Source organism: Moschus berezovskii, chromosome 2 (assembly GCF_049115385.1).
Source record: "Moschus berezovskii isolate FMDL1 chromosome 2, NW_MosBer_1.0, whole genome shotgun sequence".
Lineage (NCBI taxonomy): Eukaryota > Metazoa > Chordata > Mammalia > Artiodactyla > Moschidae > Moschus > Moschus berezovskii.
In genome coordinates, this window is record NC_142461.1 from 77910817 (window position 1) to 77938802 (window position 27986).

The window sequence follows — 27986 nt, forward strand, 5'->3', positions numbered from 1 at the left end:
CAGTTCCTTCAAAGAGAATTAAAACTTTTAAAATCACAGCATTCCCTGCATTCATGTGACAAGTGGTGGGACTAACTTTTATGAGATTATATTATTCATTGAGACTACAGAGATTTGGAATGAGAATGCATTCACAGGCCCCTTTAAACAATGTGACAATTCTCCAGGTATGCACATTAAACTTGGGAACCACGATTCTTAGGAGATGGAGAATGAAGCTACCATGGTCGTTATTTTAATAAACTTCTCATAGCCTTTAATGTTCAACAGTTTATTTGTCCATAAATCTTACAGATAAAACTCATCCAGCATTATTATTGTCATTTTTAGATTTTTAATATCAAGATTGAAAAGAACACATATAATGCACATTTAAAACCAATGGTGCATCTTATAAACCAGGAATGTGGGTAAGCTCAGAGAATTCTGAGGAAGTCTTTTTGGTTGCTAGGTAGCTGAGAAGAGAGTGTGAGAAAACATCTGGCAAGAGGGGCTTAGCTAGGGCCATAGACTTGAACATCTGGGCTGACACTGACAGTTACCCAAGCCCTGTACATATCACCAGACTTCAGAACATTCTGACTCCAATTGCTCCTCTTTAGAGCATCTCTTTGGAGAAGGCAATGGCACCCCACTCCAGTACTCTTGTCTGGAAAATCCCATGGATGGAGGAGCCTGGTAGGCTGCAGTCCATGGGGTCGCTGAGTTGGACACGACTGAGCGACTTCACTTTCACTTTTCTCTTTCATGCATTGGAGAAGGAAATGGCAACCCACTCCAGTGTTCTTGCCTGGAGAATCTCAGGGACAGGGGAGCATGGTGGGCTGCCGTCTATGGGGTTGCACAGAGTCGGACACGACTGAAGCGACTTAGCAGCAGCAGCGGCAGCAGAGCATCTCATAGCACAAAATCACAGACATAATTATTTTCCCCAAAATACCAATTTTAAAACATTTGTGGATATATTTTTTTAACTCATCATCTTCACACACAGAGTTGAAGCCATTCAAAAGACAGAGGCCTGGTCTTGCTTTAAATTTGCGTTAGTTTTCTGAGCCATTTTTGAGGGTTTTGAAAAGAGATTCCATACCCAAAGACTAGAAATGAATTGCTTAGGCAATTTTTTTTTTCTGTTTAAAGTTAACAGGATTTACTATATAAGCATCTTTTAATATTCAGCTTTGGGTTTATAAATTTATAATTGTTTTAATTAATAAATTTATAAATGTTAGCAGTATCTTCATCACTGGTATTCTCATTCAATCTGAACAGGCAGAGCCCATGAACTCTGGACATCACCAGAGTGGGATTCTCAAATCTCAGTTTGAGCACCAGCCTTGTGTTTTATAAGCCATAAATGAAGGACTTAGCTTCTTCTAATTTCAGTTATTTTTGCCTGTAAATCAGGCAAAAATCACAGCAACCTTGTCTAACTCAAGGTTGTGATTCTCTAACTCATGATTTTGATGATCAAGACCTAAGACATAGAATATCTTGCACGTAAAGATCCATAGAGCATTACTGTGTTACCATTGATGACCAGGGACTGGTGAATGATAGGCACATTGTGGCTGCAGTTGCATCAGGCCTGATTTTTTTAGCATTGCATAGACATACTACACCATGGGACCAAACAATTATTGATGCTTTCTGCTGCTAAGTCACTTCAGTCGTGTCCAACTCTGTGTGACCCCATAGACGGAAGCCCCCGTCCCTGGGATTCTCCAGGCAAGAACACTGGAGTGGGTTGCCATTTCCTTCTCCAATGTGTGAAAGTGAAAAGTGAAAGTGAAGTCGCTCAGTCGTGTCCGACCCATAGCGACCCCACGGACTGCAGCCTACCAGGCTCCTCCATCCATGGGATTTTCTAGGCAAGAGTACTGGAGTGGCTTGCCCTTGCCTTCTCCAATTGATACTTTCTAGCTAGTCAGATAAAAAAATGTTAAGGAGAGAGAACGTAACTCCTTAGCCGACGGAATAAGAAAAGAGACAGAGGGGCTTCCCTGATGGCTCAGCAGTGAAGAATCTGCCTGCCAGTGCAGGAGAAACAGGTTCCATTCCTGGGTTGGAAAGATCCCCTGGAGAACGGAATGGCAACCCACTCCAGCAGCCTTTCCAGGAAATCCCATGGACAGAGGATCCTGGCAGGCTATAGTCCATGGGGTCGCAAAAGGGTGAGACACGACTTAGCTACTAAACAAAAACAACTAGAACTCACATTTTTGAGGAGAAGGAAACCCAGAGTGCTTTACTGATCTTAACAGACCTTGTTTCTAACTGGCAGGAATTTCTAGTCTCAGTTGGGCCTGTGAACTGGTTTTCAGGTTCTCCTACGTAGCCACAGTACCCAGCATGGAGTCTCAAGCATGAAGATCTCTACTGCGGTCTTGCCTGGCAGCTTTACCGGAGCAGAACGTTATTGCTACAGAAAACTGGAGGCTGTGAATTTTCCTTTCTTTATTGTGTGTGTGTGTGTGTGTGGTTGGTGTTGGATTATTTGCTTTGTTTGAGCCCTTGAACCCTAAGACTCTGACATATAATAATGATACCCGCTGAACCCAAATGAGACACTGCCTCCAAGTTTTTACCAGTAAGTCTATAGTTGGAGAGTTGTATCAGAAAACTGTACTAGTTGATCAGTTACAGTAAGTAGAGGTTTACTTAATAAATATTAAAATGATGACTTAATGAATGAGTTTAAGATGTGATTCTGGAAATGTGAAATTATAAAAACAGCATTCCCAATAAAGAAATAACACATAGGACTCATTAGCAGGAGAATGAAATGTTACTTCTCTCAGAGATTTTAGATTTTTCAGTGGCATTTCTTAGCATTGGTGGCCCTATTAAGCCCTTTTATTTTCTTCCTAATTTGCACCATTTAGAAATGGTTTTCATTTAACTTTCCCATGGCTCATTTCTCTCCTTTGGATCATTTCCATATGATTCCCTGATAAAGTCCATGCTTTAACACATTTCCATTATGAAGCTATAATAAGGACCAACTAAATAGCAATATGAAATAGCCAGAACATAAAGGACTGACATGAGAAGAAATTGGGCATCTGGAGAGTACATTTTTATTCTTGAATGCCTGCTGCCTTTTTGCCCCTTGTGGGTGTTGATCCTCTAAGTAAGAATCCGTGCCTGATGAGCAAGGTCTCTAAAGAAACAACTCTCACAATTCTTTAAAGACAGCCTTTCTTTCCTGTAGCTAAATCATCAGGCAGCACCTTTTGATAACACAATGATGGCTATCCTTCACCAAAGCCCTATAATGGAAAGAAAAGGATTTCATTTTTGTTTCCTCTTAATATCCTTTGAGCTTTGTAAAATACTTACGTGTTCCATTCATGAACTTGTTTTCTCTAGGAAATTAAGTGAGGGTCATTTAGCAATCAGTGCCCCTTCAAAAATTAGTTTCAATTCAACAAATACTGATTGGACATCACCCCCTCCTCTACAATATAAACATCATAGAAACACAGTCCCTGCCTTCCTAAGATTTACAGGTTTTGTTCAGGTACTCATGTAAACACACACTGATAGTCCAGGTCTGACTGGTTAAAACCAGAAGCATATTTATGAGTGGAGTTTCAAATCATGTTTCTCTTGGCATGATCTTTCAGTATGATTTACAGTACAAAGTAGACATTAAGACTAGTGAGAAAAAAAGAGCTCCAATAAGTGATAAAATAGGAGAAACAGAGAGATGAGTCAGTATTTTGGTCATCTGATGTGAACAGCTGACTCACTGGAAACGTCCCTGATGCTGGGAAAGATTGAAGGCAGGAGAAGAGGCATCAGAGGATGAGATGGTTGGATGGCATCACTGATGCAATGGCCATGAACTTGGGCAAACTTCAGGAGATGGTTAGGGACAGGGAGGCCTGGCATGCCGCAGTCCATGGGGTTGCAGAGTCATACACAACTGTGTGACTGAACAACATAAGAGGTGATGACTTCACTGAATGAGTTTGATCCCCCAGCTCTGCACAGTGTGGCCCTAAAAACTGAAACTCTCACTGAATACCAAGGGCTTCCCAGGTGACTCAGTGGTAAAATTATCCACCTGCCAGTGCAGAAGACTCAGGAGATGTGGGTTCATTCCCTGGGTCAGGAGGACCCCTGGAGTAGGAAACCACAATCCACACCAGTATTCTTGCCTAGAAAATTCCATAGAGAGAGGAGCCTGGCATGGTGCCATGGGGTCTCAAAGAGTCGGACGTGATTGAACAAACAGCTGAGTACCAAAGACATGCCAGCTGGAGTCATGGGAAAGGCCTTGTGGAAGTGGTGGGATTTACTTGAACTTTGAAGGATGGTAGAGGTGTATCAGCCAGAAATGACTGTGAAAGAAATATTAAAATGGCAGATGCATACAGGGGAAAAATATCAGGCAAATCCATGTGATGGAGAATCTTCTTCAGGAAATCCTATTTTTCACACCATTATTTGAGAAGGTGGGTCCACATCTACCTACACAGACCTGCTGCCTCTCTTCCCATAGCCTGTCAGCCAAGTTAGTGACTTCACTACATGTCGATTACTGGAGCATGAAGAATAAAACCAGTAAACTAGTACAAGACCAGGAGTTCAAATGTGTATATCAAAGATACATGCAACTAAACAGGTTTTCATTTTCCATCTGACCTTGGGGCTTAATATGGGAGGGAGGGTGAAAGTGTAAACTGCCCTTGCTACTGAGAGCTTTAGAAAAATGGGTCCCTCTCACAGAGAATATCCCACCCATTTGTTCTCAGATCCGTGCATGAGCTGTGGGGAAATTACTTTTTTAATTAAGTTCTTCACCTCCCCCATTTGTGCAAAGTGCTCTAGCAGGCTTTCTTCTGTCTCATGCATGTGTACTCAGGTGCTCTGTCGTGTCTGACTCTTTGTGACCCCATGCACTATAGTCTGCCAAGCTCCTCCATTCATGGGACTATCCCAGCAAGAATATTGGAGTAGGTTGCCATTTCCTACTCCAAGAGATCCTCGCAGCCCAGAGATCAAACTCGTATCTCCTGTGGCTCCTGCATTGGCAGGCAGACTCTTTACTGCTGCGCCACCTGGGAAGCCCCCTTCTATCTCATAGGAAAGCCAAAAAAGCTTTCTTTAAATTATCTGATACATATTGAAGAGGTTATAGAACAAACTTGTAAATTCAGTGAAAGCTTAATTTCCATGGTGAAGTTGGGTCTGCTAAACCCTCAGCCATCATCAGCTTAGTTTCCTAGGGTATCTTGGATTTGGGTCATGTCTTTTCATTTTTACAGATTTTTCTCTCACCTCTACTACCCTATGAGTTTGGGGGGAGGCGGACTTTTCTCCCTTACAAGTTGTCACTTCCTTATTCTAATGCAGGCACTACTTCTAACCCTTTCATTCTGTTCTTATCAGCATTCACAGCATGGAATGTGATTCTTCTATTACTTAATTCCTTCCTTTCCTCTCACTCATTTCCACTCCTATTTTCCCATCTCCTTTCATTTCGCCCTCACATATTTTTCACTTTGCAGTTTTCCTTATCATCATATGCTCGACGTGAGAGAGCCAAATCGAACCCCACAGTTAAAAACCGTTTCTGACATTATTTGTGATTCCTAAGATGTAGTCTCGCAAATAACCTTTTCCCGTCTGATTTCCATCTCACATGCTGACAGTGCTCCAATCTCGGTTTCTGATTATCCCATTACATAGTGCTTTCCCTTACATTTAGAGGAAGCTTGCAAGTAATGGTTCTGTTTGGATAGCACTGCCTAGTCATCATTTACAATTTTATGGAACTGGAAAGGCCAGGAGAGGAAAGACATGGGGCTCAAGTTCTTTTTTAAGAGGGAAAGCATTAAATAACTATTTTGGTAATAGTTAGAATCACTACTCATCATCGTGCTACACTTGGAGCCCCCGTTGTGATTGAGAGTAACATACCACATTGCTAAGTTGTGAATGACTCTTTTGCGATGCCATGGGCTGTAGCCTACCAGGCTCCTCTGTCTACGGGATTTCCCAGGCAAGAATTCTGGAGTGAGTTGTCATTTCCTCCTCAAGGGGATCTTCCTGACCCAGGGATTGAACCTGCATCTCCTACATTGCAGGTAGATTCTTTACTGCTGAGCACTGGGAAATCCCCAACATATTAGTATCATAGGACAGAATCTGATTTTCTTACCCAGGGGGAATGCTGTGTTCTCTGTTGAGGAGTAATGCATTTAAAATTCATTCTTAAAAAGGCAAATGCAATTACCTACACAATGTTATAATATTTCAGGTAAAACTCATCACAAATAAATGCTTAGGAAATAACCTAACAATTCATTTACTGCATTCATTGTTTTTACTATATAATCTGTATGTATTCACAGTGTCATCATGCACAGCATTTATCATGTGTGTATGTTTGTCTTGTGTATGTGTGTGTCTGTGTGTTTTAGCTATGCTCTTAAAACATCCTATAAATAGCTAAATTCATGTAAAGTCACAATGCCCAGAAGGCTGAATGATTGCCTGTTAACATTGATCGTTTGGGTATAGAAAAAGAAATTTCTAATACAAATAATACCATTTTTCTTATGCATTCTAAGAATCTCTTATCTTCAAGAGTAAATTTTCCTTATACATATTTATTTCAATTGACCTCGTAAAGTACATCTGAGAGTATAGTATATCATGTAATTGAGAGCTGGACATCTAATAGATGCTGTGTGAGAGCTTTGGGAGAATGAAAAGGTAATGGAATTTCTATTCTTGATAGGAGATAATGACTGTCCTTTTTTCTCTTCTGCAAAGGCACACTATCATATTCTAGTTGATGATCCCCATATGTTTTTTTAGGTACATTAGTAATTTCAGAGAAGCCAAATATATCTTGCTTTGGGGGAATGCAGTTTGGCTCTTGGGGCCAGACTATAGCTCCTGGATTATGTTCAGCAGACTTTACTAAAAGATAGGCTGTTTTTCCATGACTTGGATACTTCCACATAATTTTCTTCTCCTTTCCTGTTCTTGACAGGTGCATGAGGCAGTCCCATGTTACAGTGAGTGCAATCAGTATTCCTGGGTTGTAGAGCACTGGTCTCCATGCAAAATCCACAATGAGCTGAGGTCCCTGCGCTGTGGAGGAGGAACGCAATCTAGGAAAATCAGGTGTGTGGCCATGGAGACATTTGCGAAATGTGACGGTGGACCTTACATATTTTTATGAAAACAACAGTGTTGCTGATCCAAGTACACTTTGACTCTCAAACCATATCTTCTGGCTTTTGCCCATTTAAAAAAAAAATGTATGTATTTATTTAGCTGCACCAAGTCCTTGCTTTAGCATGAAGGACCTATTTCCCTGACCAAGAATTGAACCCAGGCCCCCTGCATTGGGAGCATGGAGTCCTAGCCACTGGACCATCAAAAAGTCCCTGCTCATCTTTAAGTATTCCTGAACACATAGGACACTTGAGCTGCCATATATATTGTCGGATTTTATCTGCATGGCAGCCACAATCCTGAACATTTCTTGCAAATGACTTCAGTGGAAAAGCCGACTACATGGAAGATCATTACATCCCTCCAATGATGTATGGCCATCACTGCTGACAAATTAGATGATTTGGACTATGATTCCAGGTCACTCTTTTGCTCTATGGTTAGTATAGATGATGGACATTATCTTAATTTTGGATGTCAATACATTGAAAAAGTCAATTTAAACCCCCACAATTAGACTTCAGAATGCAATATGAGAATAACCTATGACCAACCTAGACAGCACATTAAAAAGCAGAGACATTACTTTGCCAACAAAGGTTCATCTAGTCAAAGCTATGGTTTTTCCAGTTGTCATGTATGGATGTGAGAGGTGGACTATAAAGAAAGCTGACCACAGAAGAATTGATACTTTTGAAATATGGTGTTGGAGAAGACTCTTGAGAATCCCTTGGACAGCAAGGAGATCAAACCAGTCAATCCTAAAGGAACTCAGTCCTGAATATTCATTGGAAGGACTGATGCTGAAGCTGAAACTCCAAAACTTGGCCACCTGATGTGAAGTGCCAACTCATTGGAAAAGTCCCTGATGCTGGGAAAGATTGAAGGCAGGAGGAGAAGGGGTTGACAGAGGATGAGATGGTTGGATGGCATCAGCGACTTGATGGACGTGAGTTTCAGCAAGCTCCAGGAGTTGGTGATGAACAGGGAAACCTGGCATGCTGCAGTCCATGAGGTCGCAAAGGGTCAGACATGAGACTGAACTGATTGAACTAGTGGTCCAGTGGTTAGGACTCAGCACTTTCACTGCCAAGGGCACAGTCTTAATCCTTGATCAGGGGACTAAGATCCCACAAGCTGGTTTGTGCAGCCAAAAGAAAAGGTCTATTTAGAAATGATTTGGGAAGAAAGAAGGATAATTTTATTATCAACTGAGGAAAATAGCAATGAATGTTCGAGAAGAATCATAAGCCAAAATATTAATTGTAAACAATGATTTAGTATGTAAGCTCAAGAAGAAATCAAGAATAGTGTAGTCATCTTTTCAGTTGCCTGAGTGTAGTATGTCATTTTGCTTTATTCAGGAAGTTTCGCTTCAAATTGACACACTATGCCCGAATAGGGTAACTCCCTAATGGGTTATCTTCGAGATTGAAGTCAGTTGCCAGGGCACACCCAACTTCCATGTGCTGGTGTTATTTGACACCAGTGAACTTAGTTTATTCAGTGATTTAGTATATATCCACCATTTCTGAGACTTGGTCCCATTGTCATAAAGTCACTGGTAGACACGGTGAAAGAAATAGTCACTGGCAAAATTGCAGAGGTGCTCCTCATCACCATCCCAGGCAAAGGGCTCAGAAACATATTGTCTTTCTTTCCCATTGTTCACTGCCTTTTCCCCTGGGCACTAGTTGCTCAGGCTGTCACAAACTTGGGCTTCTACCTCTTTTTCTTTAAAATCTGTCTCTTGTGTCCTATTTTCTCACGGCTTTGAGAAATGACTGACTAGCCTAGCTTATCAGGTAATACGTGTAAATGAGCTGTGGCATCTCTCACTCTCATCCCAGCCTGGCCTTTAGCAGTATTAAAGCAAAGTCCCAGGAGAGAGAGGAAAGCTTTAAGAGAATAAATTGCTACCGGCAGAATTGTGGCAGGTTGATTGAGGAAAAACACACTTGAACAAGAGGGCCTTTAAGCCATACCTCTCAGCTCAAATGGATGAAGCCTGGTATAATAAAAATAGGACAGCTACCAAATATCATGTGTTGTGGGTTGAACTGTATCTCCCCCCCAAAAAAAATCTAACCTGTAATACCTGAGAATGTGGCTGTATTTGGAACCCTAACCCTCAACCCAAAAATGGCAAGAGGAGGGATTTTCAAAAAAGAAAATGTAATCAATGGTTTTAATGGTTCTGAGAAGTTTACTAAAATAAGAATTGACTATTTAGTTTGGCAAAGGGGAATCTACTGATGATATCAGTTTTGTCTGGAATGATGATAAAAGTGTGATTAAAGTAAGTCCAGAGGTAATAAGGGAGGAGGAGGATGTGGGGATAGTGAATATACCCATGCTTTAAAGAAGTTTTGTAATGACTTTGAGTAGAAATGAAAGTGATGACCAAAGGGGGAGATATGGCAAGGACATTGATGCAGGATATGTAATTGCAGGGGCATTTTCATTTGAGAACACCTTCAGTTTCAGTCTATGTAAGTCTTTACTTTTGTGCTTGTCAGAATCACTGGAAGACTGTCTTCTTAAATCACATGTTAAATACATAATCCTAGAAACCTGTATTTTGGGAACCCAATGAAAGAAGACTAATGTGGTAAACAGAATGATAGCTCCCAAAAATATTCACATTCTAACCCTTGAAATTTGTGAATATGTTAAGTTAAATAGGAAAAGGGTCTTTGCAGATGTGATTAGGGAAGATTGTCCTGGATCCTCTGGATGGAAGTAATTTATTCACAAGTGTCCTTAAAAATGGATGAGGGGATGGGAAACACAAAAAGCAAGACACAGAGAGATACAAGGCTTTGAGGAGAGAGACAGGGGCCATGGCCCCAAGGAACGTGAGTGGCTTCTGGACTATGAAAGAGGTTAGGAAACGATTCTGCCCTAGAGCCTCCAGGAAGGAATGTAGCTTTGCCAGAGTGCTGATGTTAGTCTAGTGAGTTCCATGTTGGATTTCTATACTACAAAATTATAAAATAATAAATGTGCATTGTTTAAGTCATGAAGGTAGTGATCATTTTGTTCACTATGTTAACTTTCCTTAAACCTTGTTATCAGTATGATGTTCCCATCCTTAGTTGGGCCATGTGTTCTCTAACTTAAAGACCTGTTTTGTGACCCTATACAGATACTAAACCTTCAGTTACCAGCAGGGGCAGGGCTGGGGTCATCACCTAGCTCCACGTATTGGGAAAGGGCATCTCAGAGCTTAGGCACTTCTTAAACATAAACATACTTACAATAAATCCTCCAGTTTTTCTGCCTCACCTTCTTTCACATCTCCAAAGGTACTTGGTGCCACCGATTCCTGAATTTTTCATGTATTCTGATGTGTAAATGGAATTACTTTCTTTGTTTTCTTTTGAAGCCTTAGTGATCAGTTTTCTTTGTCTGCTAAGACACCACCAGCCCATTTATTTCCCCTCGTTGCCTTTGTCCTTTCCTGTGGTTTTTGTCCTTGCAATATAATGCCTTTCCTTCTCCCCTGGGTTTTTTTTTTTTTTTTCCTTTCTCTTTTTGTAATAAATTCCTTTGCTATTGTTTTTGTGGCATATTGGGAGCCAACAAAGACTAATGCATATGTCCAACTGGACACCATTGACCAGAAGTATTACCTCTTCTTTTTTCAGCGAAATCATAAAGGAATATCAGCTGAAGAGTGTGCAGGCAAGAAGGAAAGCAATTTTCAGCTTTTAAGTTTGCCCAGGGAAAGGCATTAAAGCCATTTAGTGGTTCCTCCTTCCAGTATTGACTATTATCACAGGAGAAATTAAAGTCTATAGATGACTCTGTACCTTGCCTCCCTACATTAGTAGACATGACTTACATCTCCTCTCTGTTCACCGTTTTCTGTTAACCTGCTTTATACAGTATCTATTTCTTTTTTTATTACTTAGCACCTCATAAAGTTTATTTTGTACCAGGTCATAGACTTCGGTGCAGTTTTCCTTAATAAAAAAATTATATAAAAGAAACTCCTAATGCATAGGATAATTCATTCCAGCGTAGCATGATTTGGAAAAGCTAAAATCTTTTCCAGCTAAAGCTCTCCAGCACAGCCTTCTTAAGTTGCTTATTCCTTGGCTGTGGCTTTGTATCTGAAAGTAGCAGATCAACAAATGACACCATTTATCTTATCAGCATTGTCATTTTCACCTTTACTTTGATCCTTATCATTGGAAGAAGGAATCTTGTTTTTTTTTTTTTTTCAGTTCTGTACTCTAGCACCCAACTAAGGGCATGGTACAAAGTAAGCCCCTCAAAATATTTAATGAATGAATCATTATTAACAAATCACTTTGTATTCCAACACCAAACAAAAGAGGCTTATATACAGCAAGTCTTTATTAAATATTTTTGAGAAAATAATTTAAATATTAACTTTGAGTTGGGATATAATATAAATGGAGAGAAATGCCCACAGCATAGGGTACAACTCCATGAATTTTCACAATATGAACTCATCTGTGTAACCAACCCAGAGGCCAAGACACAGTTTTACCAGGACTACATAAGCCCCAATGGGTCAATAACCATTCCCCCAGGGGTAACTGCTATTCTGTCTTCTGACACCATAGATGAGTATTGCCTATTAAGTGTCTGTAAAGGGAACTGTACAGTCTGTACTCTTTTTGTGTCGAGCTTCTTTTGTTCAACATTGTGATTGTGAGCTCCATTCATGCTCTTTCTTGGAACAATAGTTAATGAATTCTTATTACTTAATAGCATTTAATTCAATAAGTTTATCACAATATACTTGTCTATTTTACTGTGGCTGAATACCTATTGTAGATATACTACTATTAATTCTACTTTGGCTAATTATAAATACTGGTGCCATAAACATTTCCAGGCAGGTTTTTTTTGTTTTTTTTTTTGGTGGGTGGGGGGGAATCCACATTTCTCTTCTGCATATCAATAGAAGTGGAACTGTTGGGTTTCATGGTGTTTATATGTTTAGTTTTAAGAGACATACTACCAATTAGATTGCCAAAGAGATTATGCTCCAACCAGCAGAGTGAGAAGAGTTACAGTTGCTCCATATTCTTGCCAACCCTCGCTATTTTCCATGTTTTTGATATAAGCCATTCTGGCAGGTATATAGCAGTATAACACTTTGGTTTTAATTTGATTAAATCAGCAGCATGGTTATTTATCCCATCCTCATCAGCATCTATCGCAGAGCAACAATAGCATGCATCAGTAGCACATGCTCAACTGCTGAATGAAAATGCTTGCATGTTGCCCATTGGTTTATAATATGAAAATTCCTTACTGAAAGGCAGAAAATACCTAAATGAAAAATGTGTTCAAATGTTTTCTCAGTACTTTGCCATGACCTTAAATATATTGAACAAAATCTAGGGAACCTTAGATGCTCTGAGCTAGAAGTCCAGGAAAAGTCTGAGAGAGTCATAGGAACGACGTAAGGTCTAATTATTACAAAGTGATGGATTTATTCAGAGGAGAGCATTCAAGATTTGTTACAATGAAAAGACCTAAGTAAATATATTGTAGATAGTTCTCCTTAGATGGAGAGTTCTTCAAAGATGAGTATTGTCTCTCGTCTTTTCCTGCTCTGCTGAATAAATGGCTCTGCTCTGAGTTACCACTCAATAAAGCCTGGTTGGGCTTCCCTTGTGGATCAGCTGGTAAAGAATCCACCTGCAATGCAGGAGACCTGGGTTCTATCCCTGGGTTGGGAGGATCTGCTGGAGAAGGGAAAAGCTACCCACTCCAGTATTCTGGCCTGGAGAATTCCATGGACTGTGTAGTCCATGGGATCGCAAAGAGTTGGACATGACTGAGTGACTTTCACTCACTCACCCAAAGCCTGACTGACTGAAAGGATATTTTGTTTGTTTGTTGCCCTGGTCTCTCTATCAGTCTTATTTTGCATTTAATTATCTATGAGGGGTAAATAATTAGGATATATCATAACTATTTTAAATTCACTTCTCACTGTTTTAAGTGTTCAAGCTACCTTATGATTTTGCATTATAGATGCATGAATGCTGCTGACCGTGAAGGGGGAGCTGTGGATAACAGCCTGTGCAACCAGGATGAGATTCCCCCAGAAACCCAGTCCTGCTCTCTTCTGTGTCCCAACGAATGTGTCATGTCTGAGTGGGGACCTTGGAGCAAATGCCCACAGGTAATTTCTCTTCCCTTGTCACTGTTCTAATCCTCCAGGACTGCATCACTTTTGTTCTCTGTGCTTTCACAGTGCAGCTCTCCCAAGCATCCTTCTTGTAACATGGGAAAATAATTTTGCCTAAGAAAGAAAATAAGAAACAATTCAGCAAGTGACATAGAGCAATTTAAAATGCCAGTGCTTCTTTTAAGGCCTTTATCCTGGGAGTATGAACAAGGAAAAGGAACCTAAAATGGTCACACTAGGATTCAAATGTATGCCCACTGTTAAAGGGGCTTCCTTGGTACCAAAATCATCCTCATTATAATCTGCTGGCCCTGCTCCACTTTTCCCCGGCACAATCGGTATGTCTTAGTACCTCACTGTGTTGTTTAGCTTCTGTTATGGGGCAGGAGGAGAAGGGGACGACAGAGAATGAGATGCTGGATGGCATCACCGATTCGATGGACATGAGCTTGGGTAAACTCCAGGAGTTGGTGATGGACAGGGAGGCCTGGCGTGCTGTGATTCACGGCGTCACAAAGAGTCGGACACGACTGAGCAACTGAACTGAACTGTACTGAATTGAGTGACGAGTGAGCCCACTAAAGTGTTCTTGCCTGGGGGAGCCTGGTGGGTTGCAGTCTGTGGGGTCACACAGAGTCGGACACAACTGAAGCGACTTAGCAGCAGCAGCAGCAATGATGAGTGATGATCTGTTTTGCCTCGTGCTGTTTTCCCAAAGATAAAGTGTTCTTTTGCCATGTTCTTCTTCCAAACCTGACAAAAAGTCCTTTTTTGAAAGTCTAAAGCATTTACCTTTTCCCTATTTTTCAAAAAAAAAAAAAGTATAACAGGAGTGTAGCAAAATAAATATTCTTTAAGTTCAATTTAATATTCTCAAAAGATAAAGTTGGATATTTTAGACTTATGTTTCTGCTTAAAAATCTAAAAGAGAAATGAGGATAAGGAGCATATTATATGGCTCCAAATGTTGAGAGGGAAAGAATTAGGACACTTTGATTTCAGTGGTGATACTGATTTGTGAAAAGATTGTAGAAAATCTTTGTATGAAAATGGAAAATACATTTTTAATTTTATTGAAGTATAGTTGATTTAGAATGCTGCATTAATTCCTTCTGTACAGCAGAGTGACTAAGTTATGCATATATGTATCTTTTCCATATTCTTTTCCATTATGGTTTACCACAGGATATTGAATATAGCTTCCTGTACTATACAGTAGGATCTTGTTTTTTATGCATCCTATACATATATAATAGTTTGCCATTCATAATCTCAAACTCGCGTTCTTTCCCGCCCCTCCCTGCCTTGACAACCACAAGTCTGTTCTCTATATCTGAGTCTGTTATCTTTCATAGATATGTTGATTCAGTTCAGTTCAATTCGGTCTCTCAGTCGTATCCGACAGTTTGCTACCCCATGTATCACAGCATGCCAGGCCTCCCTGTCCATCACCAACCCCCGGAGTTCACTAAACTCATGTGCATCAAGTCGGTGATGCCATCCAGCCATCTCATCCTCTGTCATCCCCTTCTCCTCCTGCCCCCAATCTCTTCTAGCATCAGAGTCTTTTCCAGTGAGTCAACTCTTCGCATGAGGTGGCCAAACTATTGGAGTTTCAGTTTCAACATCAGTCCTTCCAATGAACACCCAGGACTGATCTCCTCTAGGAAGGACTGGCTGGACCTCCTTGCAGTCCAAAGGACTTTCAAGAGTCTTCTCCAACACCACAGTTCAAAAGCATCAATTCTTCAGCAATCAGCTTTCTTCATAGTCCAACTCTCACATCCATACATGACCACTGCAAAAACCATAGCCTTGACTAGACGGACATTTGTTGGCAAAGTAATGTCTCTGCTTTTTAATATGCTATCTAGGTTGGTCATAACTTTCCTTCCAAGGAGTAAGCGTCTTTTGATTATATGGCTGAAATCAGCATCCACAATGATTTTGGAGCCCAAAAATATAAAGTTTGACACTGTTTCCACTGTTTTTCCGTCTATTTCCCATGAAGTGATGGGACCAGATGCCATGATCTTACTTTTCTGAATGTTGAGCTTCAAGCCCACTTTTCCACTCTCCTCTTTCACTTTCATCAAGAGGCTTTTGAGTTCCTCTTCACTTTCTGCCATAAGGGTGGTGTCATCTGCATATCTGAGGTTATTGATATTTTTTCCGGCAATCTTGATTCCAGCTTATACTTCTTCCAGCCCAGCATTCTGCATGATGTACTCTGCATATAAGTTAAATAAGCAGGGTGACAATATACAACCTTGATGTACTCCTTTTCCTATTTGGAACCAGTCTGTTGTTCCATGTCCAGTTCTAACTGTTGCTTCCTGACCTGCATACAGGTTTCTCAAGAGGCAGGTCAGGTGGTCTGGTATTCCCATCTCTTTCAGAATTTTCCACAGTTTGTTGTGATCCACACAGTCAAAGGCTTTGGCATAGTCAATGAAGCAGAAATATATGTTTTCTGGAAGTCTCTTGCTTTTTCCATGATCCAGCAGATGTTGGCGAATTTTGAGCATGACTTTATTAGTGTGTGAGATGAGTGTAATTGTGCAGTAGTGTGAGCATTCTTTGGCATTGCCTTTCTTTGGGATTGGAATGAAAACTGACTTTTTCCAGTCCTGTGGCCACTGCTGAGTTTTCCAAATTTGCTGGCATATTGAGTGCAGCACTTTCACAGCATCATCTTTCAGGATTTGAAATAGCTCAACTGGAATCCCATCACCTCCACTAGCTTTGTTCATAGTGATGCTTCCTAAGGCCCACTTGACTTCATATTCCAAGATGTCTGGCTCTAAGTGAGTGATCACACCATTGTGAATATCTTGGTCGTGAAGATCTTGTGTTTTAGCTTCCACATATAAGTGATATCATACGATTTGTCTTTCTGACTTCATTTGGTATGATAATCTCTCGGTCCATCTGTGTTGATGCAAGTGGCATTATTTCATTCTTTTTGATGACTGAGTAATATTCCATTGTATATATACCACATTTTCTTTATCCACTCATCTGTCTATGTACATTTATGTTGTTTCTATGCCTTGGCTACTGTAAATAGTGCTGCTATGAACATAGGGATGCTTGCATCTTTTTGAATTATAGTTTTTTTTTCTGGATATATGCCCAGGAGTAAGATTGCTAGATCATATGGCAACTGTATGTTTGGTTTTTTTGAGAAACCTCCATCTTTGTTTCCGTAGTGGCTGTATCAACTTACATTCCCACAGTGTAAGATGGTTGTGTTTTCTGCACATGCTCTCTAGCACTTGTTACTGGCAGAGTTTTTAGTAATGACCATTCTGACTGCTGTGAGATGGTACCTCATTGAGGTTTAATTCACCTTTCTGTAATAATTATTGACGTTGAGCATCTTTTCATATGCCTATTAGCTACCTGTATGTCTTCTTTTGAGAAATATCTATTCTGCCATTTTTTGATTGGGTTGTTTCTTTGTTGTTGGATTATATGAGTGGCTTGTATATTTTGGAAATTAAGCCCTTGTCAGTCACATAATTTGCAAATATTTTCTACCATTTCATAGGTTGTCTTTTCATTTTGTTTATGGTATCCTTTGCTACTCAAAAGCTTTTAGGTTTCATTAGGTCCCATTTGTTTATTTTTGGTTTTGTTTCTATTGCCTTGGGAAACTGAACTAAAAAACATTGGTGTGATTTATGTCAAATAATGTTTTGCCTGGAAAATATTTTTGAAATCAGTTAATATCCTATATTTGCAGTTTTTGATTATTGATTCCTTATCAATTATTGCAATTTTATCTTTGTTGTTTCTGTTATTCTCTTCATGAAAGACTTTGTCCCTGTTCTTTTGTGTTTAGTCACTTAGTTGTGTCCAACTCTTTGCAACCCACGGAGTTAAGCTTGCCAGACTCCTCTGCCCATTGGGATTTTTCAGGTGAGAAAACTGAAGTGGCTTGACAGTTCCTCCTCCAGGAGATATTCCTAACCCAGGAACTGAACCCATATCTCCTGTATCTCTTTTATTGCTGGCAATTTCGTTACCTGCTGAGTCATAGGAAATCCCTTTGTTCTTTGGAGATTGGTTCATACAATGTTAAAACAGGCACCAATAAAGGGTAACTTGTAGGAATGGAATGTCCTACTAAGTCATATATTTTGTGTGTAACTTGAATATAATAAAAATTAATATTTCATGAACACTTATTTTGTGCAAGGCAAGAGTAAGAATGCTTCCCTTTAGCCTTTGCAATAATCCTACTTAAGTACATACTGTTATCAGTCCCATTGTATAGCTGAAGGAATTGATTCTCACAAAGGCTCTTTAAGTAGCTTGCATAAGTTTTCACATTTCATAAGTGATGGAGCAGTTACTGAGTCATCTGATGGAGCCAGTGACTTTGATCTCACATTCTCATCTCACTTATCTTAGAAGAATTAAGGTGGATCTAGACTCAAAACTTGTTTCTTTACGATGCAACAGTTGCTTTAAGAACAAAGCTAGTTACTTGAGCTAGCTATATGATTATTCCATGATGGAGGACATAAATTCACACTTTATAAAGTGTGGCAGCATATATTCTTTATTAATCAACTTGTAGAAGAATTAGCAACCTGAAAAATAATTGTAGAGGTTACTATCTTCCTCTGAATTTTGCAGTAAGGAGTTCATTATCTGAGCCATAGTTAGTTCCTGGTCTTGTTTTGCTGACTGTATAGAGCTTCTCTATCTACATCTGCAAAGAATATAACCAATCTGATTTTGGTATTAACCATCCAGTGATGACCCTGTGTAGAATTTTGTCCTGTGTCCTTGGAAGAGGATGTGTGCTATGACTAGTGCATTCTCTTAACAAATCTCCGTTAAATTAACCTTTGTCCTATTTCATCTTGTACTCCAAGGTCAAATTTGTCTGTTACTCCAGGTATCTCTTGACTTCCTACTTTTGCATTCCAATCCCCTATGATGAAAAGGACATCATTTTTTGGTGTCATTTCTAGAAGGTCTTGTAGATCTTCATAGAATCGTTCAGCTTCATGCTCAAAATTTTCCAAGCTAGGCTTCAACAGTACCTGAACTGAGAACTTCCAGATGTTCAAGCTGGATTTAGAAAAGGCACAGGAACTACAGATCAAATTTCCAATGTCTGTTGGATTATAGAAAAAAACAAGAGATTTCCAGAAAAACACATAGTTCTGTTTCATTGACTATACTAAAGACTTTGACTGTGTATATCACAACAAACTGGAAAATTCTTACAGATAGGAATACCAGACCACCTGATATACCTCCTGAGAAACCTGTATGCAGGTCAATAAACAAGAGTTAGAACTGGACATAGAATAGCAGACTGGTTCAAAATTGGGAAAGGAGTATGTAAAGGCTTTATATTGTCACCCTGCTTATTTAACTTATATGCAAAGTACATTATGCAAAATGCTGGTAGAATTACCAATGACCTCAGATATGCAGATGACACCACCCTTATGGCAGAAAGCAAAGAGAAACTAAAGAGCCTTTTGAAGAAGGTAAAAGAGAGATCATTTCAGTTCAGTTCAGTCGCTCAGTCGTGTCCAACTCTTTGTGACCCCATGAATCACAACACGCCAGGCCTCCCTGTCCATCACCAACTCCCAGAGTTCACTCAGACTCATGTCCATCGAGTCGGTGATGCCATCCAGCCATCTCATTCTCTGTCATCCCCTTCTCCTCCCGCCCCCAATCCTTCCCAGCATCAGAGTCTTTTCCAGTGAGTCAACTCTTTGCATGAGGTGGCCAAAGTATTGGAGTTTCAGCTTTAGCATCAGTCCTTCCAATGAACACCCAGGATTGATCTCCTTTGGTTACAGACTTTATTTTCTTGTGCTCCAAAATCACTGCAGATGGTGACTGCAGCCATGAAATTAAAAGACATTTGCTCCTTGGAAGAAAAGCTATGGCAAACCTAGACAGCATATTGAAAAGCAGAGACATTACTTCAGTGACAAAGGTCTGTCTAGTCAAAGCAATGCTTTTTCCAGTAGTGATGTATGGATGTGAGAGTTGGACCCATAAAAAAGGCTGACCAACAAAGAACTGATCCTTTTGAACTGTGGTGCAGTAGAAGACTCTTCAGTTCAGTTCAGTTCAGTTAAGTCGCTCAGTCGTGTCCGACTCTTATCGACCCCATGAATCACAGCACACCAGGCCTCCCTGTCCATCACCAACTCCCGGAGTTCACTCAAACTCATGTCCATCGAGTCAGTGGACATCCAGCCACCTCATTCTCTGTTGTCCCTGTCTCCTCCTACCCCCAATCGCTCCCAGCATCAGAGTCTTATCCAGTGAGTCAACTCGTCGCATGAGGTGGCCAAAGTATTGGAGTTTCAGCTTTAGCATCAGTCCTTCCAATGAACACCCAAGATTGATCTCCTCTAGAATGGACTGGTTGGATCTCCAAAGACTCTTAAGAGTCCCTTAGACTGAAAGGAGATCAATCGTGTCAATCCTAAAGGAAATAACTTTGAATTTGGAAACTTTGGAAAGATTGATGCTGAAGCTGAAACTCCAATACTTTGGTCACGTAATGTGAAGAGCCAATTCATTAGAAAAGACCCTGATGCTGGGAAACATTGAAGGCAGGAGGAGAAGGGGACAACAGAGGACGAGATGGTTGGATGGCATCACTGACTCGATGGACATGAGTTTGAGCAAGCTCCCAGAGATAATGAAGGACAGGGAAGCCTGGCATGCTGCAATCCATGGGATTTCAAAGAATAGGATGTGACTAAGTGAGTGAACAACAAGAATAACTATCTCCCTCACTTTTTCTTTTGTAGTTTGCTCACAGAAAACTCCATTAAGCTATGATCACTTGGCCATGAAAGCATGGCCCCTTTAAGTCAATGTATCTTGCCCTCACTGAGCGGAAATGCTTGTGTCAGGAGCATGTTATGATGGCCTGGCATTCCGCGTTTCCTTCTTCAAGTTTCTTGGAGGCAATTTTCTTTAAGGTTTGCTTCTCTAAACATAAGCACTCTATTTCTGGAGTGTTTGGAAACTGGAGCTGGAGAAGAAAGTTTAACCTCCTTTCATGTGTCTAGAAGATGACACAGACATTTACTCGCCTGTCAGCATGAAGTGAGGGAGTCGTTTCGTTAAGTGTTTGTATTCCTTCTAAGTTACATATTAATAATGGTATCTCTGACACCAGCAACAGTACTGTCCTTGAGCCCACCGTATGTAACTGGCACTGTGCTGGAGTTTCCTAACCGCACACTACCATGATGGCAGAACACTTACCCACGGTCACTCAGGTCTGTCCAACCACAATGGCCTCATTCTTTCTCAGATGCACATTGCTCTCAAGTGTAAATAAAGACATTAAAATGGAAAAGAAAGGTAATCAGGGCTCGTGCCTGATTATTTTCCCTAGCTTGAAATATGTTGCATCATTTTAATAAATTGCAGCATCTTAGCATAATGCCCCAACATCATGGGCACTTTAAGTGGTGCTCAATGGTGATCATCATCATGATTATACAAAGTTAGTGAGCTGAATCTGCGTGCCTGAAGTTTAACGAGCACTTCAATGAACATTTTCTGAGCAAAACAGAAACAATTATTGTAAATTGTTCTGTGTACTGTGTGCTGATTCTAAATATTGGCCATTATTTGCCAAGCTCTCCTTTGACAGTCTGCAGTGTGACATATGTTAATGAAACCAATTCACTGCGTGATTTTTTTTCTTACTCTTTTTTCTCCCCCAGGTCAGTTCTTTAAAGACAAATACATAAACATATAAACAGAAAATAATTTTTTTAAAAAGCCAGAATATTTTTGAGACAAATACACATTTATCTTATATATCCACAAAATCTGAAATTTATATTTTGATGATAAGAAAGTTATTTAATGTGAAATAAGCTTAATATTTTAAGACATAGTTAAGTAAATCAATTTGGCATTTAGTGAAAGAAACTTAGCAAAACCAGTTAACTAATTAAAACTGTTTCTTGAATCCCTGTATTTGTCTTACATTCTGAGGCCAAACATATATATCCAGACTATCAGTGCATCGAGGAGTTTACAGTTCTCAGTATCTTTGTAAATACATACTGTTTAGGTGTAGCAAAGGGTTCAGTAAGTACTAGCAGTCTGTTTATTAGTTCACACAGTGTTCACTAATAAGATGGTAAGCACGATATAAAATAATTAAAAATATACTTTCTAACCTCTGGGTCAGCGATTTTTACCCAGCTCCTCTGTCCCAGTCCTGATATTGAGTCAGTCTGTCCGGGGTGTTTCCCATGAGTTCCCATGTCTAATAACTTTCCAGATAATACTGGTTCTGCCATTCTAGGGACATCCTTTAAGTCACAAAGCTCTTAGTCATTGCTTCAAATCACGTTCTTTGTCTATCTCATTTTAATTACATTTTTTTCTTAATCCTACTTATTTATTTATTTTGAGGGGAAATGGCCTTTAAAAATTTACTTCTATGTTTATTGAGATATAATGGACATACAGCACTGAGTAGTTTTAGGTGTACAGCTTCATGCTTTGGCGTTTTTATGAATTGCAAATTAATATGTAATTTGACATAATGACACACATTATGAATTGATTACCGCAGAAAAATTAGTGAGCCTCCATCAACTCATATAGATACAAGATTAAATACATAGACAAAAGTTTCATCTTCTGATGTGAACGCGTAGGATTTACTCGCTTATCAAGTTTCATGTATAACACACAGCAGTGTTAATTACATGTTTCATGTGGTACATCATGTCCCTAGTGCTCGTTTCTCTTTTAGCTGGAAGTTTGTAGCTTTTGATTGCCTTCCTCCAGTTCCTCCCCTCCGCACCCCTGCTTCCGGTAATCACATATCTAATCTCTTTTGCTATTAGTTTTTGAAAGATAATTGACCTACAACACTGTGTTAGTTCCTGTCACACAGCGTGGTTTGTTAAGAACTGAATTGTGTGCCAAGTATAACAAAGAGGACATAAGATGGTGGCATTGAAATTTGGAATGGGGCCATTTTAACTGTCCTGGGAAAAACTGGGGATCAAAAACGGATCAAGCAAAAACAAATACAATTCAAGACAGAATGTGAAGAAAATGGAAAACTATGTGTTTAATTTATTTTCATTTCTTGTTTTTTCTTGTTCGCATAAGATACACACATATACACACACACACTAATCAATATATATATGTAATTTATTTTTTGATTCCATTGTGCTCACTTCTGTAGAATGCTTCAATGTGAAAGGATTCTCATAGAATTATACATGTAAAATTTTTTGAAATCCTGTTCACTCTTTAAAGATATGTGTGTATAAAAACACATATGCATATATATGCATCTATGTGTATATCCATATTTATATTTTGTATATATAATAATTTGTTGTTTATTGCACAATATTCCTCTCTTATCTACCTAATATTTTTCCTAGTTTTTAATCCTTAGCCTTCATACTTCAAAATTATGCAAGTGAATATTCATAAAATCTCCAGGAGAGGTTTACAAATTTCTGAATTCAGAAATTGCTTCATCCCTGACACTTCTGAAGGACTACATGGTTCTGTTTATTTATGATGTCATTCCTTACAGGAAATTTCCAATGAGTAATAAAGATTTCCTATTTATGAGTCTCCCTGGAGGCTTGACAAAGAAATTTCTTAAACAATTATACAGATTAGAAAAAACAAGGAGGGTCTTAGAGATTAATTTCCAAACTGCTATGAACTTTACAGAAGCAACCTTCAGAAACTCTCCCCAGAACTATGACTCAAGTTTTAGCAAACCCATTTGAACTTTAATTGATTCACTCTCAGCTGAATGCATCAAAGGCAGGCTAATACCATCGCTGGGCATCCTCTCACACTGTGAGAACTGGAGACTCTTTAAACAGTGTTCTGAATGCAACCTCATGATCAAACAGTGACTCAAATCTTTGCATTATCACCAGAACAACCTCTGGAGAAAAATCACAAAGGGAAAATTTGCAAAGAAACTATGGAGGGCTTGCTGCTGCTGCTGCTGCTAAGTCGCTTCAGTCGTGTCCGACTCTGTGCAACCCCATAGACGGAAGCCCACCAGGCTCCCCTGTCCCTGGGACTCTCCAGGCAAGAACACTGGAGTGGGTTGTCATTTCCTTCTCCAATGCATGAAAGTGGAAAGTGAAAATTGAAAGTGAAGGCGTTCAGTCGTGTCCAACTCTTCGCGACCCCATGGACTGCAGCCTACCAGGCTCCTCGTCCATGGGACTTGCCAGGCAAGAGTACTGGAGTGGGGTGCCATTAAGTATCAGCAAATCTAGATTCTATCATAGTCTTAGTGTACTTCCAAAATACATCTTTTTCCTATACTTTACTTTTCTCTCCAATTCTTTATGTATGTGCCATATACTAGTGAAACCAGTGTAGAGATATGTAGGCACATAAAGACCACCATTAACCACGCAAGTGAAGACAGAAGACACTGCTTTAAAAAAGAAAGAGAAATGCATGCTGGTTTTCTGAGAGTGCTCCAAAATTAAGTGTTTGAGGTTAAGAAAAATACCTTTCTTTCCCCGCCCCCATGGTGCTCATGTGTTATTTTTGGTAAGGGCTCTGGCGTGCTGTGATTCATGGGGTCGCGGAGAGTCGGACACGACTGAGCGACTGAACTGAACTGAACTGAACTGATCAACAGCTACATTCAGTTACTGATGACTCAGCATGTTTAGCACCTTAGCATTGCCTCTGAAGTTATGTTTCCAGGGAAACAATTTACCCCAATATTTATGACTAGTCTTCATCTCCAAATGCTTCATCAACCTCTCCTCACAGTCTGTAACATGCACATGACAACCTGTATTTGTCTCTGGAGGACGTGTCTAATGGTCACAACCCTCAAGCTGTCTGGTGCTTTTCCTATACTCAGAACTAAAAGCCAGAGGAGAAAGACGATAGTTTTCTATGTTCTGATTGCAAATTCTGGTTGCCTCTGTTACACTGATACTGGCTCTTATCAGAAGCCAATAAGTCATTACTCAGGGACTTGAGTATTTTACCCCTGTGAGCAGTGAGCTTTCATAAAACTCAGAACTATTCTTATTTCCTCAATCAAATTAGGTCCTACAAAAATAGGTGTCTCATTTCACGCAGGTTAGCAGCAAATGACAGTCCTATAAAAGCAGCCTGTGAGCTGCTTCAGTTTTTAAAGTTTAATATGTTTGTTATCACTTTTTATACAGTACAATTTCTTTTACTATCACTATTACCTATTTAAAGTACAAAATAAGGTTTCCATTGCTCTCAATCTCTCTCTTCTCTCTCTGACTCTCTCTCTCTCTCCCTTTCTTTCTACCTATTTTTATCTATCTCTGTAATTTATAAAATTATATTAAAAGCCCCCTAAATTAATCACTCAACTTCAATATTGATCAATTTCAATATTGATCACCCAGCTTCAATAATTATCTACATGACAGTAGATATCTACAAGAAATTTCCTACAAGACATTTCCTCTTCCCAAGTTCTTATCCCTTCTCCTATAAGTAAGTAATTTTAAAGTATATTCCACACTTCATCTCATTTCATCTCTAAATATTTTTTCTATATCTTCCTGAGAAATATGACTAATTACAACAAAACTAGGAAGCCACAGTGTTTTTTTATACTTTGTAGGAGGATGGTTTTCAAAAACTTAAAAACATGATTCTCATCAGTTCAGTTCAGTTCAGTTGCTCAGTCGTGTCTGACTCTTAGCGACCCCATGAATCACAGCACGCCAGGCCTCCCTGTCCATCACCAACTCCTGGAGTTCACTCAAACTCATGTTCATCGTGTCGGTGATGCCATCCAGCCATCTCATTCTCTGTTGTCCCCTTCTCCTCCTGCCCCCAATCCTTCCCAGCATCAGAGTCTTTTCCAGTGAGTCAGCTCGTCGCATGAGGTGGCCAAAGTATTGGAGTTTCAGCTTTAGCATCAGTCCTTCCAATGAACACCCAGGATTGGTCTCCTTTAGAATGGACTGGTTGGATCTCCTTGCAGTCCAAGGGACTCTCAAGGGTCTTCTCCAGCACCACAGTTCAAAAGCATCAATTCTTCGGCGATCAGCTTTCTTCACAGTCCAACTCTCACATCCATACATGACAATGGGAAAAACCATTGCCTTGACTAGACGGACCTTGGTTGGCAAAGTAATGTTTCTGCTTTTTAATATACTGTCTAGGTTGGTCATAACTTTCCTTCCAAGGAGTAAGCGTATTTTAATTTCATGGCTGCAGTCAGCATCCACAGTGATTTTGGAGCCCAAAAAAATAAAGTCTGACACTGTTTCCACTGTTTTCCCATCTATTTCCCATGAAGTGATGGGACCAAATGCCATGATCTTTGTTTTCTGAATGTTGAGCTTCAAGCCAAACTTTTCACTCTCCTCTTTCACTTTCATCAAGAGGCTTTTGAGTTCCTCTTCACTTTCTGCCATAAGGGTGGTATCATCTGCATATCTGCAGTTATTGATATTTCTCCCAGCAATCTTGATTCCAGCTTGTGCTTCTTCCAGCCCAGCGTTCCTTATGATGTACTCTGCATATAAGTTAAATAAGCAGGGTGTTGATTCTCATACAAAGTGTCAAAAATTAATTAACTCATAATAATTAAAGCAGCATGATTGTAAGGTTCAGGGATTGGAGAGGACAGAAAACTATTAGCAAGGTTGGAATAGCAATTGTTTTATTTGGATTAGACTGCATTTATGCTCCTGCTATAAACAACTAAAGAGCAAAATATATAAAACAGCAGTTTTAAGATATTGGCTCATATGTTGCATGCAACCATGACCCTAAGAGAAGAAAAACAAATGATGTGAGTCTTATAATTACCATGGCTTTCAGGGTAAAGGAATTGTCTGGATGGTGATGCCAGGGATGCGATGCCTACAAGATCATGGTGAGGAGGCAGGGGTCAGAAGTCATAGAGGTGGAGAAGGCTGAAATTTGAAGAGTAAAATACTGAAGGTGTGTGTGTGCACGCTCCATCGTGAAGTCATACCTGACTCTGCAACCCCATGGACTGTACCCTGCCAGGCTTCTCCGTCCATGGATTTCCCAGGGAAGAATACTGAATTGTCAACTGAAGAGGGTCAGTTCAGTTCAGTCACTCAGTCATGTCTGACTCTACAACCCCATGGACTGCAGCATGCCAGGTTTCCCTGTCCATCACCAACTCCCAGAGCCTGTTCAAACTCATGTTCATTGAGTCAGTGATGACATCTAACCATCTCATCCTCTGTTGTCCCTTTCTCCTCCTGCCTTCAGTTTTTCCCAGGATCAGGATCTTTTCCAATGAGTCAATTCTTTGCATCAGGTGGCCAAAGTATTGTAGCTTCAGCTTCAGCATCAGTCCTTCTAGTGAATATTGAAGACAGATTTCCTTTAGGATTGACTGGTTCAATCTCCTTGCAGTATAAGGGACTCTCAAGAATCTTCTCCAACACCACAGTTCAAAAGCATCAATTCTTCTGTGCTCAGCTTTCTTTATGGTCCAACTCTCACATCCATACATGACTACTGGGAAAACCATAGCTTTGACTAGATGAACCTTTGTCAGCAAAGTAATGTCTCTGCTTTCTAATGTGCTATCTGTTTGTCTAGCTTTTCTTCCAAGGAACAAGCGTCTTTTAATTTCATGGCTACAGTCACCATATGTAGTGATTTTGGAGACCAAGAAAATAAAATTTGTCAGTGTTTCTATTGTTTCCCCATCTATTTGCTATGAAGTTATGGGACCGGATGCCATGATTTCATTTTTTGAATGCTCAGTTTTAAGCCAGCTTTTTCATTCTCTTTCATCAAGAGGCTCTTTAGTTCCTCTTTAGCTAGGCAAAAGAAGAAATCTATTGTTGGCCAAAAAGTTTGTTCTGATTTTTCCAGAAGTTATTTCAGAAAACCTTGAACAAACTTTTTTGCCCAATCCCATAGACATCTCTCTAGATGGAGGTCTCTTTAAATTCTTGTTTAAATACTAATTTACATATCCATGGAGTAAAACTCCATAAGTCCACACAAGAAATGGCTCCTGGGGAGCTACAAACCGTATACATTCCACATATCACCTAAATCTGAGAGATATTTCAATTCTATCCAACCTGTAAAGAGGTAGTCCTGTAAGCTCTCAAGGATCTAACAAGGGTTATGCCTTAGGAGGAGGGCCAAAGTAGCCCTAAAGTCTACTCTAGAATTACCCTAATAAAATTTACACAAACCTAAGAATGATAGAATGATTTCTGTTCGTTTCCAAGGCAAACCATTCAATATTACAGTAATCCAAGCCTATGCCCCAACCAGTAATGCTGAAGAAGCTGAAGTTAATCGGTTCTATGATGACCAATAAGACCTTTTAGAACTAACACCCAAAAAAGATGTCCTTTTCATTATAGGGGACTGGAATGCAAAAGTAGGAAGTCAAGAAACACCTGGAGTAACTGGCAAATTTGGCCTTGGAGCACGGAATGAAGCAGGGCAAAGGCTAATAGAGTTTTGTCAAGAGAATGCACTGGTCATAGCAAACACCCTCTTCCAACAACACAAGAGAAGAATCTACACATGGACATCACCAGATGGTCAACACCGAAAT

The 27986-nt window shown here is 39.8% G+C and overlaps 1 protein-coding gene across 1 annotated transcript in view; it reads left to right on the forward strand.

Moving 5' to 3' along the window:
* The window catches only part of THSD7B (thrombospondin type 1 domain containing 7B), a 953717-nt gene that overhangs the window by 816377 nt on the left and 109354 nt on the right, over window positions 1-27986 (forward strand). The window contains exons 15-16 of the mRNA XM_088842327.1: window positions 7013-7146; window positions 13225-13375. Of these exons, the coding sequence (XP_088698453.1) occupies window positions 7013-7146; window positions 13225-13375 (285 nt within the window). The remainder of the gene's footprint in view (window positions 1-7012; window positions 7147-13224; window positions 13376-27986) is intronic.